This window comes from Boleophthalmus pectinirostris, unplaced genomic scaffold (assembly GCF_026225935.1).
Source record: "Boleophthalmus pectinirostris isolate CB_2022bp ecotype Guang Dong unplaced genomic scaffold, ASM2622593v1 HiC_scaffold_6, whole genome shotgun sequence".
NCBI lineage: Eukaryota > Metazoa > Chordata > Actinopteri > Gobiiformes > Gobiidae > Boleophthalmus > Boleophthalmus pectinirostris.
Window position 1 is genome coordinate 5,477,642 of NW_026571447.1, and position 18,207 is coordinate 5,495,848.

The 18,207-nt window shown below is 40.2% G+C and overlaps 2 protein-coding genes and 1 pseudogene across 2 annotated transcripts; 1 reads left to right on the plus strand and 2 right to left on the minus strand.

Annotated features, from left to right (window-relative positions):
* Positions 1 to 1,270: 1,270 nt before the first annotated feature.
* On the minus strand, positions 1,271 to 3,509 carry LOC129411889 (immunoglobulin lambda-1 light chain-like). Its single transcript, XM_055164181.1, has 4 exons — positions 3,405 to 3,509; positions 3,000 to 3,329; positions 2,687 to 2,716; positions 1,271 to 1,765 (listed from the first exon to the last, which is right to left on the minus strand). The coding sequence occupies exons 1-4, from the start codon at positions 3,442 to 3,444 to the stop codon at positions 1,434 to 1,436; spliced, it is 732 nt and encodes a 243-aa protein (XP_055020156.1). The 5' UTR covers positions 3,445 to 3,509; the 3' UTR covers positions 1,271 to 1,433.
* A 5,944-nt stretch (positions 3,510 to 9,453) lies between these two features.
* On the plus strand, positions 9,454 to 11,714 carry LOC129411891 (immunoglobulin lambda-1 light chain-like; annotated as a pseudogene).
* A 2,598-nt stretch (positions 11,715 to 14,312) lies between these two features.
* Positions 14,313 to 16,503, minus strand: LOC129411894 (immunoglobulin lambda-1 light chain-like). Its single transcript, XM_055164184.1, has 3 exons — positions 16,096 to 16,503; positions 15,787 to 15,827; positions 14,313 to 14,796 (listed from the first exon to the last, which is right to left on the minus strand). The coding sequence occupies exons 1-3, from the start codon at positions 16,356 to 16,358 to the stop codon at positions 14,465 to 14,467; spliced, it is 636 nt and encodes a 211-aa protein (XP_055020159.1). The 5' UTR covers positions 16,359 to 16,503; the 3' UTR covers positions 14,313 to 14,464.
* Positions 16,504 to 18,207: the final 1,704 nt, after the last annotated feature.

Consider the following 18,207-nt stretch of genomic DNA (forward strand, 5'->3'; position numbering starts at 1 on the left):
ACTATAGACGCCACACAGTCAAACATGTTTGAAGCAGAGGCCCACAGACCAGTGCTCAGTACAGTCAATAGAGTCCTTCAGATGGAGCATTTTACACAACTTTGACAGAGTCACTGTACCTTTAATAAGGCTCCAAACACTAACTTGAAGTCAGTATCACAATGTAATGTGATGTTATTGAGGTTATAGCTATTGTTGCCACGGTAACAGGTCACCAGCCGCACCACCTCCCTCCTGCAGCAGACGCTGTCTGAGATGAGCTTGATGAAGCGTGGTGTCGTTCTCAAACTTGATGGTCCGTACAACTGGAGGTGCAGCAGTGTACAGGAGAAGAGCAGGGTGGAAAGTCCACAGACCTGTAGAGTCCTCTGCTCATCATCCCAGTGTCCGAGATCTCCTTCCCCAGTTACATGACTTCAAAGTGTGAGCTGTGAGTTTTTCAGACACTTTAAGGTTCAGGCTTTGGGCCCATAGTTGGTTAAATTTATTGGAATTTGACATATTTAAACACTTTCTTCATTCATAATAATAATAATAATAATAATATGAGATGTGTATAGTACTCAAGATACTCGAAGTCTTCCTGGTCTGTTATTTTTCAGTGTTAGTGATTGTTCTGATTGGTTTACAGCCTGTGCTCCTCACTTCAAGATAAGTTCCTGCAATAAACAAAGAACTAAATAAGCTTGTATTTAAAGTCTGTACAGACTGACCTCGGCAAATGCAAAGTTTTCAAAAGAGAAAACATTTAAAGGCATAAATGAGTCTTTCTGAACCTGCGCTTCTTCAAATGAAATATAACCACACCAACAATATTGACCCTACACTCATGTCAAGTGTCCAAAAATAATAGTGTTCTATTTTCTGAAATGTTGTTTCCTATGTGGCCTTGTGTGTGTGCTGTGTCACTTCTCTTTCACTTTTAATAATAAATAAGAAACAAAAACTGATCCAAAACCTGCAGTTGATGCATAAGGTGAAATGTGTGTGCAGTGTGACTCTGGCCTTACCCTACAGCGGAGCAGCATCTGAATGGGAAAGATGCAGCACAGCTCTTTGGGCTGAACTTTGACCCTGTACAAATCTCTGTTAAATTATATTTAAATGAGATAAACTTAGGTGTGGTTTCATGAGACATTTTGCTCCGACCACAAAGGAACTTCAAAGTCCTTGTATTTTACAACCCACTAACAAAAAGAATTAGTTTCTCTAAAACTTATAAAGGCAGAATTATCATCTTAAATATTGTGTTCAAGAAAACAACGTCACTTTTTTCATGCAAGATTTATTTTTGAAATTCACATCTACATTGTTGACAACAAAGCAGAAATGTGATGTATCCTTCCCAGATGTGATGCTGTGTTCAGAGGCTTTGACAGTGGAGACTTTGGAGGAGCACACAGGAGCACAGTGCAGGTGTCAGTGGTGCTGTACTAGTGTGAGTCACACACACCACTCCTGATGGTGTCCTGGGCAGGCTGTGTCTGAGGGCCCAGGGACACTCTGCATGTGTACAGCTTCTGGCTGCAGGTCCAGTGGGACGTGGGGATGGACAGAGAGCTGCTCACGTGAAAAGTCTGCTCTGCTCCCAGGACGGCCCCGCTGCTCCACACCCCACTGCTCACTGGACTCCCATCAGCCAACCAGCTCACCTGAGCCCAGGGCCCCGACTGAGCAGAGACACAGAGCAGAGTGACTGTGTGGGACTGGAGCTGTGCGGGGGACGGAGGGAACACTGTCACCACTGGAGGAGGACGAGAGGCATCTGAAACAGAGCACAAACTCACTTTACTCTGCAGGGAGATACAGGACTATTACCTGTCCATATGAGGAGCGACACATGTGTGTCCCACTGACAACTACAAACACATACAAATCAACCTTAACACTGGGAAAAAGACATGTTTTTAAAAAGTAAAGTGCATGAAACACAAATGTTCATTCATTTTATATTGTCAACATTTACTTGTGACACTCAGTGACAGTGGGACCAAAACTTTTACTCAAGTAAGAATACAGTTCTGTCCAAACACTAATCCTCATGTGTGGGTGAAGAGTTGGATGTGTCCAGACATTTCTTCTAAAAATCAACTCAACTTAGTGTAGAAATGTAACTCAGGACTATTAACTAAGAATTTTATGATGATAGAGTTTTAAAAATACAAGAATTACATTATAAATTTCTGGAAAATTACATTACAATGTATTTTTTACTAATAGCAATTGTCTCCAACTGTTACTGAAGCTTCTAATTCAGCTCCTTTAAAAGACTCTTGAAGAAATGTTTTCTAATGGAGGCTTCAGTGTTTTTAGAGACATAATGGTTATTTATACATGTCAAATGTATTTCAAATGTTTAGTGGAAACTGATTGTATTAGTATTTTTGAATAAGACAACAGGATAAGCAGCTCACAATTTGGTGAGCGCTAATGGAGATCCAAATAAATAAAGAAAATTAACAAATATAGGATATAAAGAAATCAATAGGTAAGTTTAAAAATAATTCATGTGTGATTAAATTAATGTATTTTCAGCATGAATAAAGACATAACTAGTGTAATGTGTTAAAGTTTTCCAAATGGTCAAAATAAGTCTTGTGTCAAATCTTGTAGGTCCATTGTGTAGTTGACATTGCACAGATGTTTGTGGAGTATCATGTTCAAAGTAAAGTGTCAAGTGTCTTACCTGTGACAGAGAGCCTGGTGCCTGCTCCGAATACCACAGTGCTTCAGTGTGTGCACACGCTGCTACAAAAACCTCCCCACTGTCTCTGATGAGGACAGAGACACTCACACTTCCTGTGGACACTCAGCGCATGTCCACCGCCTTCATCAGTGTCCCTCTAGTCCAGACCAAGAGCTGAGGTGGACACCAGGAGGACACTGGGGACCATGATGGAGCTGTGAGGAGAGGACAGGGGCCAAGAGACTGACGCTCTGAGCCTCAGAGAAGCAGCAGAAGAGGAACTGAGGTTTTTGTCACACTCTATATCACTGTGATACCCACTCGTTAACAGTGCTGTCCCATGTGCTACAGTAATAAACTGCAGAATCTGATTGTTCCAAACTGTTGATGGTCAAACGATAATCTCTTTTAGACTGATGAGTACATTTGAATTTAGAGGAGGACACACCAGAGCCGTAGGTTGGAGCGCTATATGAATGGTGATGATACAAGAGAAACTGTGGAACTTGTCCTGGAGACTGTTTGTACCAACGGGCTGCACTATCCTCCACATATCCCAGGTTACAGTCCATGGAGACGCTCTGTCCTCTCTCCACACTCACATCAGGAGGGTTCTGGGTCACCTGCGTCACAGCACTCACACCTGGAAACAAGAAGAAGAGCAGAAGTGAGGAGAGAGGCGGAGTGAGCAGAGAGCAGCAAAGAGCAGCCTCCTTACATGTGAGAGCACAGGCCAGAGTGTACAGACTCCACAGCATGTTGTCCCAGTGTACAGCAAATGTACTGCAGTGTGAGGGACGGAGGGAGGGAGGGACGCTTATAAACAACACACCAGAGAGAAGGAGGAGGAGGGAGGAGGAGGAGAAATGAGAGCGGGGGAAGAGGATGGGGAGAGTAAAGTGTTGAGATACTTTAATCCTCTTGCAGATCTACACAGAAAATAAGTTCTATAAAGACTACAGGGCCCCAGAGAAATTGTGTACATGTACGTTGATAAATTAACAAAATCAACCTGCTTTTCTTTTCATTTAAATTAATGGAATTCTTGTTTAACTGTAAATCCCCATCACAACAAAACTGCAGAAGCTCAATAAGAAACCTGCAACTCTCTGTTTCAATGTGAAGTTTTATTCAGTAAAAACATCATCCTATAAATCAGATTTTTTGTTACGACACTGTTTATGTGCTGTTTTAATCACATTGTCTATCTTTCTGGCAATTTTAACACAAAGTAGTCACATTTTTAGTTGCATTTTGCTTAAAAAATACATAAAGATTTGAGGTGCTGTGTGCTTTGTGTGGCCACTGCAATTTCACATACACATTTACAAACACCAAACTCTGCAGGGGGAGATGAAGAAAAGAGGTAAAGCGTTTCACTGGGTCATAAAAAAGTCAAAAACAGCAGAACAGGAACTTTACGAGGGTTAAACTTGTATTCTTAATAGAATGTTGCTCTTACTGGAAAATGTAAAGGTGGACAAAGTACAAACCCGAGTCACTCCAACTGAATATATTAAAAGTCCTTTATCACATGGACGGACGCCAAAGCATTTCAACCAGCAAGGTGGTCTTCATCAGGGCATAATAGTCTGCAGGGGTAGAGTCTGAAGTATGGACACCCAAATATTTCCTCTGGAAGGTCTTGCTGTGTTACCTGTGGAAGATCTTCTGCCACATATGGAGAAAAAACCTGTAGAGTCTTAAATGTCGATACTTGATAGTACAGAGAACATAAACGATATGGAAGATGATCATTTAAATCATCTAGATATAGATGATAGTAGATATGATATAGAAAGAGATATAGACCCAGATCCATATTTGTATTGTCAGTACTGTACAGAAGAACAGTTTAAAAGTACAGTGGACATGGAACATGCCTTTTCAGAAACACAGAAGTCTATGGGACAACTTTTCATAAATCAAAGACTAGTTATTTATTTATTTATTTATTTATTTATTTATCTATTTGCAGAGTTTAGTGCAGCTGCTGTCTCTGAAACATGGTTGGACAAAGACAAATGATTCGATGTAGAACTGGAGGGATGTGAATTATTTGTAACCAACAGAAAAGACAGGAGAGAAGGTGGAGTTGACATTTACGTAGACTCTCATTTACAATGGAATGTCATCACAAGTGTGTCAACTACAACTGACAACTTATTAGAATGTGTCACTGTTGAGATTCAGATGGAAAAGAGTTTGTTGTATGTACAGAACTCCTGCTTCTTCACTGGATACTTTTAATACATTTCTATCTCATGTGTTCCATTCAACTGGAAATAAGACACACATTGTCTGTGGGGATTTGAATGTTGATCTGTTTTAACCCAGGTGGACATAAAAAAGACCACAGAGTTCATGAACAACTTTTAGAATAATAAATAATCATCATCATTCCCAGTGATCTACTACTAATAGAATAACAACAGTATCAGCAACTTTCACTGACAACCAGCCAATGATGTTCATTTTGTCTTCTTATATATACTTCAACTTGTTGGGTTCTTTTTAAAGACAATGCAGTAAAGTGTATTTACCTTGTTGACATGTTCAGAACAGTTATCAATAAAACCAACAAACCCCAGAAAAAAACACAACAAACCAACAGAGGGCAGCAGGACCAAAAAAAAAAAAAAAAAAAAAAGTTGTTATATAAACTTTATTCCATATAGTGAAGTGTTGATACTTTGCAGATGGTGTCTTCAACTTTCCCTGGAGGTGTGAAGCTAACTGTAGGCTCTGCTCTGTCTGAAGCTCCGTTATTCATGTTAGACTTTAATCTGAGCTTTATTTTTAACACAGTCTGACCAGAAAGAGCTGACTTGGTCGGAACTACAACAGGTGAGATGCAGATAAACAAATCCCTCTCTAATAACATTACAGTCACAAGATAACATTAGCCCACAGTTTTATATTATTATTTTTTGTCACTCTCATCTTTTTTTTGTGGAAAATCAAACACCTAAACAGAACCATGAACTTTGTACTGGTGTCTGAAAATGTGTTGTTAAAATCAACTTTGTATTTTTATTTTCAGACCATCTTAAAGCTTTTTTGACTTTTTTTTTTTTGACACTGCAAAGTATCAACTGCATAAAGGAAAAGTACTGCAAACTAAATGCACCTAAAACATTAGAACTCTCATTCAAAGTGGAAATTCTAGCCAGGATATTTCAGCAGAATTTGATTTAGAAAGACATTGAAGCCTGAGAGCATTTGTAGTTTTGTTTAAACAGAACGTGCACTCAGGTTGTTTTGTGTCGATAAATCCACCAGGGGGCAGTGTGAGCTCAGTTCAGCGGCAGATGACGCTGTAGGTTTTGTTTTGCCTTAGTGTCCACATGGAGCGTGGATCTATTAAAATAATCACTAAATAAAACATGGAGGTTCTGGTAAGTGCAGTCTGTGGAGCAGCAGTCTATGTATTTCCCAACATAAAAATACAAATAAATTATACTTAGATCCTCTAGTTACAAAATATAATGTCAGAAATGTGCTGGCTTTGTTTTGGTACATCTTAATTTCACCACAGTTTCCTTCCTGTTCTGTAAAACTCATAAAAAACAAAGTTAGTGCTGAAATGTTTGTATTATATTATTGTGTTTTGTGCTTCTTCTGTCTGCAGATCAGTAACAGCAGCACAGAGGTCATCACCATGGTGACAGGGGTCAGCAGCAGCCACAACAGAGCACTGGGACCTGCAAGTATAATTTTGTTTTTTTAAAAAAAAAATGTTATTTGAGGTTGAGTAGAGTAACCATACAGTTTACTCAAGTAGAAGAGTAGTTGTGTAAAAGTAAAAAAAAAAAAAAGTAGATTAAAAGTCTTATATTACACAAAATGGACTCTTGTGAGCTTTAAGACACTTTATAATGTTGTTACCTCCTCAAAAACAAACCTGGAACAGTCAGAATGATTCTAGTGAAGGTGTATAGAGTTTAAAAACACAGTAGAGCACTTCCTATATTTCTGTTGGAGAGGAGAACTCAGGCTGAATGTGCAGGATTTGTGTGTTAAACATGTGAATGAAACAAAACACGACCCAGGTCTGTTTGTGATGAGAAACATTCTAACAGATCAGAAAATAGTGGGTCCTTTAAGAACATTTCTCTCAGCTTATCTGTTCCCAAATTCCTGGTCACTGTTTTTCCAAACTATTTTTGAACAATAAAAATACAAGATTAAAAGGTGTGAAGACAGACAGATCCCAGTTAGCTTTTGAGAAGCATAACATGAGTCTAGTCCTGGTTTAATCCTGGTCTAATCACATTTCACTCTTGGTCTAGTCCTAACATGTCACAGATGGACTTTGGTGCTCGGCCATGGAGAGACTTGTACAAGCAGAGCTGCTTTGAAGTTTATTCTCTGAGTGCCTTCTGTCCATACAGTCTTTTATCGACACAAGGCTTTTTTGTTTGTTTTTTGTTTCTCACGATGTCCAACTGCTGTGAATATGAAGCATATTTGACCCCCAAAAGGACACGCAAAAGAAATCTGGAAATAACTAGGCTATGACACTTTAATAATGGTTTGATAATGGCGACACAGTGGTGTTACGACCCAGCTCCACTAGGGACAGGGGAAATAACAAAAGAGCCAAGATGGATAATGGAACAAATTAAATAATGTTTAATTAACAGGAATGTAAAAGGTAAACCAAACAAAACAGACTAAAATATATACAGAAACTAACCTAAACTTTTCTGAGAATGTGTGCTGTTAAAAACTTGTCCTAATGTGTTAATTGTGGAATCTGGATTCAAGGTGCTGTGTGGAGTTGGTGGTGACGGCGGCCGCTCCTAACAGGTGCCCCCCTCCCCTAAGTTCTAAATTCTCTGTAAATGCCTTTGGGTCATTCCACCACAAATCTCCAAATGCCCCCGTCCGAACATCTCAGATTTGACTGAAATAAATTCTAGGAGGTTCACACACTTTCCAACAGGAAAAGTCCCAAATTTTAGCTCCCAACTCCTTATAGTTTTGTCATTCAAATATGTTTTGTCAACTCTGTCTTGACCTGTTTTGAGCAGAGTTTTCTGAGTATCTAAAAAACTATTTAAGGTCCTTCAGATTTTCATGGGTTAAAATCTGGCAAATGTACTTGTAGAATCTGAACTTTTACACATGTGCTTTTAGTTTATCACAGATTTCTGGGGCTTGAATTTGCTCGAAAATTCTCCTCTTCAAATTTGAGGGCATCTTTGAAGGACTGTGAAAAGTGCAATTTCAAAAACAGAGGTTTGATATTGAACATACACCTTCAAACACACACTGTGTACTTTGTATTTTAAAACTGAGCCTCTGTGATGAAAACTCTACAAGATATTAAGTGTTAAAAGTGGAAAAAATAAATTTGGTGCCATCTTTACCATGTTATACCAAAAGAAAATGATAGCAGCCACCAACATCAAATGGACTGTTTTAGAAAGACTACATGTCTGTTTTTAACATATCCAAAATTGATGATGGTGTTCTGCCTTATTTTTGCAAAATTATATATATTTTTTTCATTCAGGGACTATGAAGACACTTTCAGAAGCTAAAAAAAACACTCTGAATAATTGACACACAGCTTAAACTCAACAAAATGCTTGATTTAATTACTCAACTATTGTAAATTATTTGAACTCTTTGAGGAAACCAACAGATGTTTTGGTGTAACACTCCTGAACTGTATACAGGCGTCCTGTTGTTGTGCGAGGAACATCTATTTTAGAAATGATGTGTTGTAAAAGTACACAGCACTAGTCTAAACCCAAAAGCACATGTGTAAAAGTCCTCCACTTTCCACAGTTCTTCAAAGAGTTGGGAGCTGAAATTTGGGACTTTTCTTGTTGGAAAGTGTGTGAACCTCCTAGAATTTTTTTTTTTCAGTCAAATCTGAGATGGTCTGGCTGGAACATTTGGAGATTTGTGGTGGAATGACCCTTTTTTGTTGTATACCTGGGGTGGTGGTCACTAATGGCCTACCTGAACTGAATTTATTGTTCCCTGTGTAACAGATTGCCACTGCTGCTTTATTCTTAATCTTAGCGTTTTAGTTTTTTTTATTTGATGAATGTTGTGGGACAGGAGCTGAGGTCTTGGAGAGGAAGTGCAATATCTGGCCGGGTCCTCAGTGCAATACAAGGTTAGGTTTCAGGTTTCTCACAGGTCACTTTAGTCCAGATAGACCCCCTCAGCACAAACACTTCATCATCTAGAACTCTATGTACTTGAACTTAAAGAATACCTCAAATACCTCAGCACACACACTTGAAGTACCAATAAACACAGCATTCATGTTTACATCGCACTAACACTTTAACTTATTGTAAATATACGGTTTATTTACTTTGTTTTTCATGAATGTTTGGTTTGAGATGACTCATTTTGATTTGTTGTGTTTAGTGAGGAGTGGGTTAAATCCTGCATTTACAAGAGTTGATTTGCTTGTAGTTATTTGTGTACCAAAAAAAAGGAACAAGAAAATGAAATAATTTTTAAATGTCTAGAATATTAAATAAAGATGTGTAATTTTTTTAAACCACATTGCTGTTGTCGTCTTTTATACCAGAATAAATTGTGTGAGCAATTAATAAATGGATCTAAATCACTCGGTTACACTGTGAAAAATTAGATCCATTTATATTTACATTAGATTCTATTTTCTCCGTCTCCACCCCCTCTTCCTCCCTCCTCCCTCCTCCTCCTCTCTCTCTGGTGTGTTGTTTATAAGCGTCCCTCCCTCCCTCCGTCCCTCACACTGCAGTACATTTGCTGTACACTGGGACAACATGCTGTGGAGTCTGTACACTCTGGCCTGTGCTCTCACATGTAAGGAGGCTGCTCTTTGCTGCTCTCTGCTCACTCCGCCTCTCTCCTCACTTCTGCTCTTCTTCTTGTTTCCAGGTGTGAGTGCTGTGACGCAGGTGACCCAGAACCCTCCTGATGTGAGTGTGGAGAGAGGACAGAGCGTCTCCATGGACTGTAACCTGGGATATGTGGAGAATAATTACAGTTCCGTTGGTACAAACAGTCTCCAGGACAAGTTCCACAGTTTCTCTTGTATTTTTACCATTCAAGCAGCGCTCCAACCTACGGCTCTGGTGTGTCCTCCTCTAAATTCAAATGTACTCATCAGTCTAAAAGAGATTATCGTTTGACCATCAACAGTTTGGAACAATCAGATTCTGCAGTTTATTACTGTGGCACATGGGACACCACTGTTAACGAGTACGTATCACAGTGATATAGAGTGTGACAAAAACCTCAGTTCCTCTTCTGCTGCTTCTCTGAGGCTCAGAGCGTCAGTCTCTTGGCCCCTGTCCTCTCCTCACAGCTCCATCATGGTCCCCAGTGTCCTCCTGGTGTCCACCTCAGCTCTTGGTCTGGACTAGAGGGACACTGATGAAGGCGGTGGACATGCGCTGAGTGTCCACAGGAAGTGTGAGTGTCTCTGTCCTCATCAGAGACAGTGGGGAGGTTTTTGTAGCAGCGTGTGCACACACTGAAGCACTGTGGTATTCGGAGCAGGCACCAGGCTCTCTGTCACAGGTAAGACACTTGACACTTTACTTTGAACATGATACTCCACAAACATCTGTGCAATGTCAACTACACAATGGACCTACAAGATTTGAACACAAGACTTATTTTGACCATTTGGAAAACTTTAAAACATTACTCTAGTTATGTCTTTATTCATGCTGAAAATACATGAATTTAATCACACAAAAAATGTTTATTTTAATTTATTTAGTTATTTTTTTTATTATTTATTATATTTATTTGTTTATAGCCTATATTTGTTTATTTTCTTTATTCATTTGTATCTCCATTAGAGCTCACCAAATTGTGAGCTGCTTTTCCTGTTGTCTTATTCAAAAATACTAATACAATCAGTTTCCATTTGAAATACATTTGACATGTATAAATAACCATTATGTCTCTAAAAACACTGAAGCCTCCATTAGAAAACATTTCTTCAAGAGGTCTTTTAAAGGAGTAGAAGTAAAAGCTTCAGTAACAGATGGAGACAGTTTAGAAATATTTTTTTCTGTTTTGAAAAATGTCAGATGTAGTTGCATCGAAACATGTTAAAAATGCCAATAGAAATGTGTAAAAAACAAACAAACAAAAAATTTTAAATATAAGTTTCTAGAGATAAAAATGTAATTGTTGCATTTTTATAATTCTATAAATCATAATGTTATCATTTAATAGTTGTGAATTACATTTCGTACATTGAGTTGATTTTAGTAGAAATGTCAGGACACATCCATCTCTTCACCCACACATGAGGATTAGTGTTTTGACAGAACTGTATTCTTACTTGAGTAAAAGTTTTAGTCCAAAAACATTAGTGTTTCAAAGTTCTTAAACTTTTTAAAAAACATGGCTTTTTCCCAGTGTTAAGGTTGATTTGTATGTGTTTGTAGTTGTCAGTGGGACACACATGTGTCGCTCCTCATATGGACAGGTAATAGTCCTGTATCTCCCTGCAGAGTAAAGTGAGTTTGTGCTCTGTTTCAGATGCCTCTCGTCCTCCTCCAGTGGTGACAGTGTTCCCTCCGTCCCCCGCACAGCTCCAGTCCCACACAGTCACTCTGCTCTGTGTCTCTGCTCAGTCGGGGCCCTGGGCTCAGGTGAGCTGGTTGGCTGATGGGAGTCCAGTGAGCAGTGGGGTGTGGAGCAGCGGGGCCGTCCTGGGAGCAGAGCAGACTTTTCACGTGAGCAGCTCTCTGTCCATCCCCACGTCCCACTGGACCAGCAGCCAGAAGCTGTACACATGCAGAGTGTCCCTGGGCCCTCAGACACAGCCTGCCCAGGACACCATCAGGAGTGGTGTGTGTGACTCACACTAGTACAGCAGCACTGACACCTGCACTGTGCTCCTGTGTGCTCCTCCAAAGTCTCCACTGTCAAAGCCTCTGAACACAGCATCACATCTGGGAAGGATACATCACATTTCTGCTTTGGTGTCAACAATGTAGATGTGAATTTCAAAAATAAATCTTGCATGAAAAAAGTGACGTTGTTTTCATTGAACACAATATTTAAGATCATAATTCTGCCTTTATAAGTTTTAAGAAACTAATTCTTTTTGTTAGTGGGTTGTAAAATACAAAGACTTTGAAGTTCCTTTGTGGTCGTAGCAAAATGTCTCATGAAACACACCTAGTTTATCTTCATTTAAATATACATTTATACAGAGATTTGTACAGGGTCAAAGTTCAGCTCAAAGAGCTGTGCTGCATCTTTCCCATTCAGATGCTGCTCCGCTGTAGGGGTAAGGCCAGAGTCACACTGCACACACATTTCACCTTATGAATCAGCTGCATGTTTTGGATGAGTTTTAGGAAGGTAACAGCATTTCAGAAAATCAAATCTTGAATATTCCATTGAAAACATATAGAAAACATGCCTGCATTTGTGCTGTTACCACCAGCACAACATATTCCTGGGGCAGTTATGTTTCGTTTGAAGGAACTCAGGTTCAGAAAAACTGACTTGTACTTTGAAATGTAGTTTTGAAAACACCACTGTAGCCACAGCTGCCCTGGGTCAGATTGGCAGAAGTGAGGCTGCCAATCTGTGCCATTGTTCCCTCCAACCACCACCAACACTCACGCTAACTCCACTTTCATAGTAGGCAATGTGGGTGAAGTGTCTTGCCTAAGGACACAATGGCAGCTTTTGCACCCCACCTGATTTTGCCAGTGATCTAACATCCAAATACTAACCAGGCCCAGCCCTGTTGAGCTTCTGAGATCTGACGAGATGAGGCTTTGACGAGGAGGTGTGGCCACACAACAGTGAACTCAGCAGGGCCTGTTCAGGAATTCAGGAATGTTCAGGAATCAGATTTCTGCCAAAGCACCTCTCCTGCACCTGAACACCCTGTACCTCACACCAGAGGGATGAGGTGTTCCTGGATTAAAAGATGTGAAAACTTTTGTCCTGATACTCTGAAGAGCCCCCCAGAATACTGTATACTATTGAAAGTTACACATGTGGACCCATTCTGCCACTGTCTGGAGACCGACGCAAAGAACCAACTACAGGCCCAAAGCTGCTGACCACATGAAACTGGCTGGAGAACTTAACCACTTCTACTCACACTGGAAACATGTTTGACTGTGTGGCATCTATAGTTTGGACAGACCTGTTCTAAAGTGACTTGAAGGACATTGTATGTGTTGAATGTGAACATGAAAGGAGCTAAAACTGTCCCCTGATGGATCCCTGTCCTCCAGTGTCAAACACATCAGGTATTCACTTCATCTCTGGGCCACACTTTATACAACTGAACAAAGTGACCTGAGCCAACAGCTGGATTTTAGCTCAATATTTCCTCCATGGCTCTTGTATTGTTGACGTCCATAAAGGTGAGTGAGGAAAGCTGAGCCAAATGAAGGAAATAACACATGATAGAGAATAGGATGAGCACAGAGGACAGTTAGTGCTCCGCTCCACTGGTCCAGAGAACATGACGTGGTTTCTGACTTGTGTCGCTAAAAGTAAACTGTGAAAGTTGATGGTTGATCAGTGAAGCAGCACTTCTCTGTTCTTACCCAGCATGCACCTGTGCTCCTGCTCTGTGTTGGAGGGAAGTGAGGTTTCTCTATTCAAATGAACTGTCCCTGAAGCTTTAGCCGGACACAGAGCTGTGATGAGGAGCACGGGGACAAGTCCAAAATAATGCTGCTTCACTGATGTGCTATTAAAGCTGGAGGACCTGAAGGAGGCACTATGTATTTCAATGTGTCGAACTGCTCTGTAGCTCTCACAAACCCTTTGGCACAATGTTCATCTCCACATGCATGCAGGGCTTTAGAGCTGCTTTTTTCACACCAGGTCAAACTGGAGTGGACCGCCCCAGAGCAGCCAATCAGAGCGCTGCTTTCACCACGTACTTCTGGGTTGACAAGAAATAAAAGACTTTCTTATTATCTCCAGACAGAGAGCATTTAGTCAGAATCAGAAGACATTTCCCAACTTGAATAATAAAGTATATGAATGTATTTAAGGTTTCAACATCATCTGGACACTGTTTTTACAATCAAGACGTTTCAGCTCCATCCAGAACATTTTCAGTTTGATGGTTCTGGCTTGAGGCACTAGGACAGGAGTGTTCCACCTTTTTCAACTCAGAAGTTAATTTTAGATACAACAAAACCAGAAGATCTACTCATACTCAGAGATACTAGGCCAGAACCATCGAACTGAAAATGTCTTGTGGATGGAGTTGAAATATTTTGATTGTAAAAGCTGTGTCCAGATGACCACAGCTGAAACTTTCTCTACAGTGAATCACTCCTGGATGAATGAGGGATTATACTGTCTCATTTCCAACAAAATAAAGTACATCTTACATTACGTTCATGTGTCAGTCAGGGGCAGTGTGGTGGTGAGATGTTTGCACTCGAGGAGGGTTCTTGTGTTTTTAAAACTTGCACCTATCCCATCTCACAAACTAATCCATTTACTTTGAACTGCAGTAGAAGTTAGAAACTGTTTAACTGGTCTCTGTGATTTATTCCTTCACTTTTTCTCACCACTTTTAAACTTAACATTGAATAATGTTTCATTGTTAAATGAGCCACATTTAATGAAGTCATTTAAAACACAACACATGTTTCATCTTGCAGAGTTTATTTCATTACAGTTTGACACCAAAGCAGAAATGTGACGTTTCCTTCCCAGATGTGATGCTGTGTTCAGAGGCTTTGACAGTGGAGACTTTGGAGGAGCACACAGGAGCACAGTGCAGGTGTCAGTGCTGCTGTACTAGTGTGAGTCACACACACCACTCCTGATGGTGTCCTGGGCAGGCTGTGTCTGAGGGCCCAGGGACACTCTGCATGTGTACAGCTTCTGGCTGCTGGTCCAGTGGGACGTGGGGATGGACAGAGAGCTGCTCACGTGAAAAGTCTGCTCTGCTCCCAGGACGGCCCCGCTGCTCCACACCCCACTGCTCACTGGACTCCCATCAGCCAACCAGCTCACCTGAGCCCAGGGCCCCGACTGAGCAGAGACACAGAGCAGAGTGACTGTGTGGGACTGGAGCTGTGCGGGGGACGGAGGGAACACTGTCACCACTGGAGGAGGACGAGAGGCATCTGAAACAGAGCACAAACTCACTTTACTCTGCAGGGAGATACAGGACTATTACCTGTCCATATGAGGAGCGACACATGTGTCCCACTGACAACTACAAACACATACAAATCAACCTTAACACTGGGAAAAAGACATGTTTTTAAAAAGTAAAGTGCATGAAGCACAAATGTTCATTCATTTTATATTGTCAACATTTGCTTGTGACACTCAGTGACAGTGGGACCAAAACTTTTACTCAAGTAAGAATACAGTTCTGTCCAAACACTAATCCTCATGTGTGGGTGAAGAGATGGATGTGTCCTGACATTTCTTCTAAAATCAACTCAATGTACGAAATGTAACTCAAAACTATTAAATGATAACATTATGATTTATAGAATTATAAAAATGCAACAATTACATTTTTATCTCTAGAAACTTATATTTTACATTTTTTGTTTGTTTATTTGTTTTTTTTACACATTTCTATTGGCATTTTTAACATGTTTCCATGCAACTACATCTGACATTTTTTCAAAACAGAAAAAAATATTTCTAAACTGTCTCCATCTGTTACTGAAGCTTTTACTTCTACTGCTTTAAAAGACTCTTGAAGAAATGTTTTCTAATGGAGGCTTCAGTGTTTTTAGAGACATAATGGTTATTTATACACATCAAATGTATTTCAAATGTTTAGTGGAAACTGATTGTATTAGTATTTTTGAGCTCACAATTTGGTGAGCGCTAATGGAGATCCAAATGAATAAAGAAAGTAAACAAATATAGGCTATAAACAAATCAATAACTAAATAAATTCAAATAAAAATTTTTTGTGTGATTAAATTGATGTATTTTCAGCATGAATAAAGACATAACTCGAGTAATGTGTTAAAGTTTTCCAAATGGTCAAAATAAGTCTTGTGTTCAAATCTTGTAGGTCCATTGTGTGATTGACATTGCACAGATGTTTGTGGAGTATCATGTTCAAAGTAAAGTGTCAAGTGTCTTACCTGTGACAGAGAGCCTGGTGCCTGCTCCGAATACCACAGTGCTTCAGTGTGTGCACACGCTGCTACAAAAACCTCCCCACTGTCTCTGATGAGGACAGAGACACTCACACTTCCTGTGGACACTCAGCGCATGTCCACCGCCTTCATCAGTGTCCCTCTAGTCCAGACCAAGAGCTGAGGTGGACACCAGGAGGACACTGGGGACCATGATGGAGCTGTGAGGAGAGGACAGGGGCCAAGAGACTGACGCTCTGAGCCTCAGAGAAGCAGCAGAAGAGGAACTGAGGTTTTTGTCACACTCTATATCACTGTGATACGACCTCGTTAACAGTGCTGTCCCATGTCTTACAGTAATAAACTGCAGAATCTGATTGTTCCAAACTGTTGATGGTCAAACGATAATCTCTTTTAGACTGATGAGTACATTTGAATTTAGAGGAGGACACACCAGAGCCGTAGGTTGGAGCGCTATATGAATGGTGATGATACAAGAGAAACTGTGGAACTTGTCCTGGAGACTGTTTGTACCACGAGGTTACGTAATTCTCCACATATCCCATGTTACAGTCCATGGAGACGCTCTGTCCTCTCTCCACACTCACATCAGGAGGGTTCTGGGTCACCTGCGTCACAGCACTCACACCTGGAAACAAGAAGAAGAGCAGAAGTGAGGAGAGAGGCGGAGTGAGCAGAGAGCAGCAAAGAGCAGCCTCCTTACATGTGAGAGAGCACAGGCCAGAGTGTACAGACTCCACAGCATGTTGTCCCAGTGTACAGCAAATGTACTGCAGTGTGAGGGACGGAGGGAGGGAGGGACGCTTATAAACAACACACCAGAGAGAGGGAGGAGGAGGGAGGAGGGAGGAGAAATGAGAGCGGGGGAAGAGGATGGGGAGAGACAAGTGTTGAGATACTTTAATCCTCTTGCAAATTTATACAGCAAATAAGTTCTATAAAGACTACAGAGCCCCAGAGAAAGTGTTTACATGTACGTTGATAAATTAACAAAATTAATCTGCTTCATGTCATATTTTAGAGGCAAAACGTTTCTGTATTTATCATTGAAATTAAAGTAATTCTCTTTTAACTGTAAATCCCGATCACAACAAAACTGCAGAAGCTCAATAAGAAACCTGCAACTCTCTGTTTCAAAGTGAAGTTTTATTCAGTAAAAACATCATCCTATAAATCAGATTTTTTGTTACGACACTGTTTATGTGCTGTTTTAATCACATTGTCTATCTTTCTGGCAATTTTAACACAAAGTAGTCACATTTTTAGTCACATTGTGTTTTAAAAAATACATAAAGATTTGAGGTGCTGTGTGCTTTGTGTGGCCACTGCAATTTCACATACACATTTACAAACACCAAACTCTGCAGGGGGAGATGAAGAAAAGAGGTAAAGCGTTTCACTGGGTCATAAAAAAGTCAAAAACAGCAGAACAGGAACTCTGCGAGGGTTAAACTTGTATTCTTAATAGAATGTTGCTCTTACTGGAAAATGTAAAGGTGGACAAAGTACAAACCCGAGTCACTCCAACTGAATATATTAAAAGTCCTTTATCACATGGAGGGACGCCAACACATTTCAACCAGCAAGGTGGTCTTCATCAGGGCATAATAGTCTGCAGGGGTAGAGTCTGAAGTATGGACACCCAAATATTTCCTCTGGAAGGTCTTGCTGTGTTACCTGTGGAAGATCTTCTGCCACGTATTAGTCAGGGAGCCAAAGTCTCAAAAGCTCTAGAAAATGGGTTGAACCTGACATCGCCTGCCATACTTTTTATTTGTGTTTTTTTTTGTTAACTGTGACCCTGAGGACCAATAATTGGAGGGTCTGACTTCCTAACTCATCCTGAGTTTGCAGAGAACATTTTGTATGTGGAGCACCATCAAAGTAAAATCCCGTTTGTTAAGTGAGACGTACAGAAGACAAACAGACTGAGCTGCACTTTCTTGTTCTTGTGGTTTTACAGCAACATCACGTCTTGGTCTCTTTGCAGTGGAAGGTGTTTCTTGGTGAACAGCTGGTGCCTTTCACTTTGGCGTTGACTTTTTAAATTCGTGAACAGGGTGGAGCGAGGGACCATGATGTTTAATAATGTGGACATTAACAACCATGTTAAATATCCAGTGTGCCTTATGGACTGTTGAGAGGAGCCTAACATTCTACTGAGGTTCTGGGCCTGTTGATGGTAAAGAAATCATCACAGATCCATTGATTTTGGTTGGATTTTTATATTTTTTTCTGTGGAATGACTGTACTGTTTGAAGAAAAGAATGTCATATTGGCTGATATCAAAACTTGGGGGAATAGTTGATTGCCAATGAGGTAAAGATGAAAATATTGGAAAAAAGTGAAAAAAAATGCCTTATTTTTTGGCATTAAATTGAGCCAAAATCATGTAGAAATGTGTTT

Bases quoted from the DNA above. Each gene is read 5' to 3' on its own strand.
- LOC129411889 (XM_055164181.1), bottom strand. From the start codon at position 3,444: ATGCTGTGGAGTCTGTACACTCTGGCCTGTGCTCTCACAT. The intron at 2,717-2,999 runs CACAGTGATATA...GCACTGTGGTAT, and splicing joins CACTGTTAACGAGTGGGTAT to TCGGAGCAGGCACCAGGCTC. The intron at 1,766-2,686 runs GTAAGACACTTG...GCTCTGTTTCAG, and splicing joins CACCAGGCTCTCTGTCACAG to ATGCCTCTCGTCCTCCTCCA.
- LOC129411894 (XM_055164184.1), bottom strand. From the start codon at position 16,358: ATGGACTGTAACATGGGATATGTGGAGAATTACGTAACCTCGTGGTAC. The intron at 15,828-16,095 runs GTGATATAGAGT...CACACACTGAAG, and splicing joins GTTAACGAGGTCGTATCACA to CACTGTGGTATTCGGAGCAG. The intron at 14,797-15,786 runs GTAAGACACTTG...GCTCTGTTTCAG, and splicing joins CACCAGGCTCTCTGTCACAG to ATGCCTCTCGTCCTCCTCCA.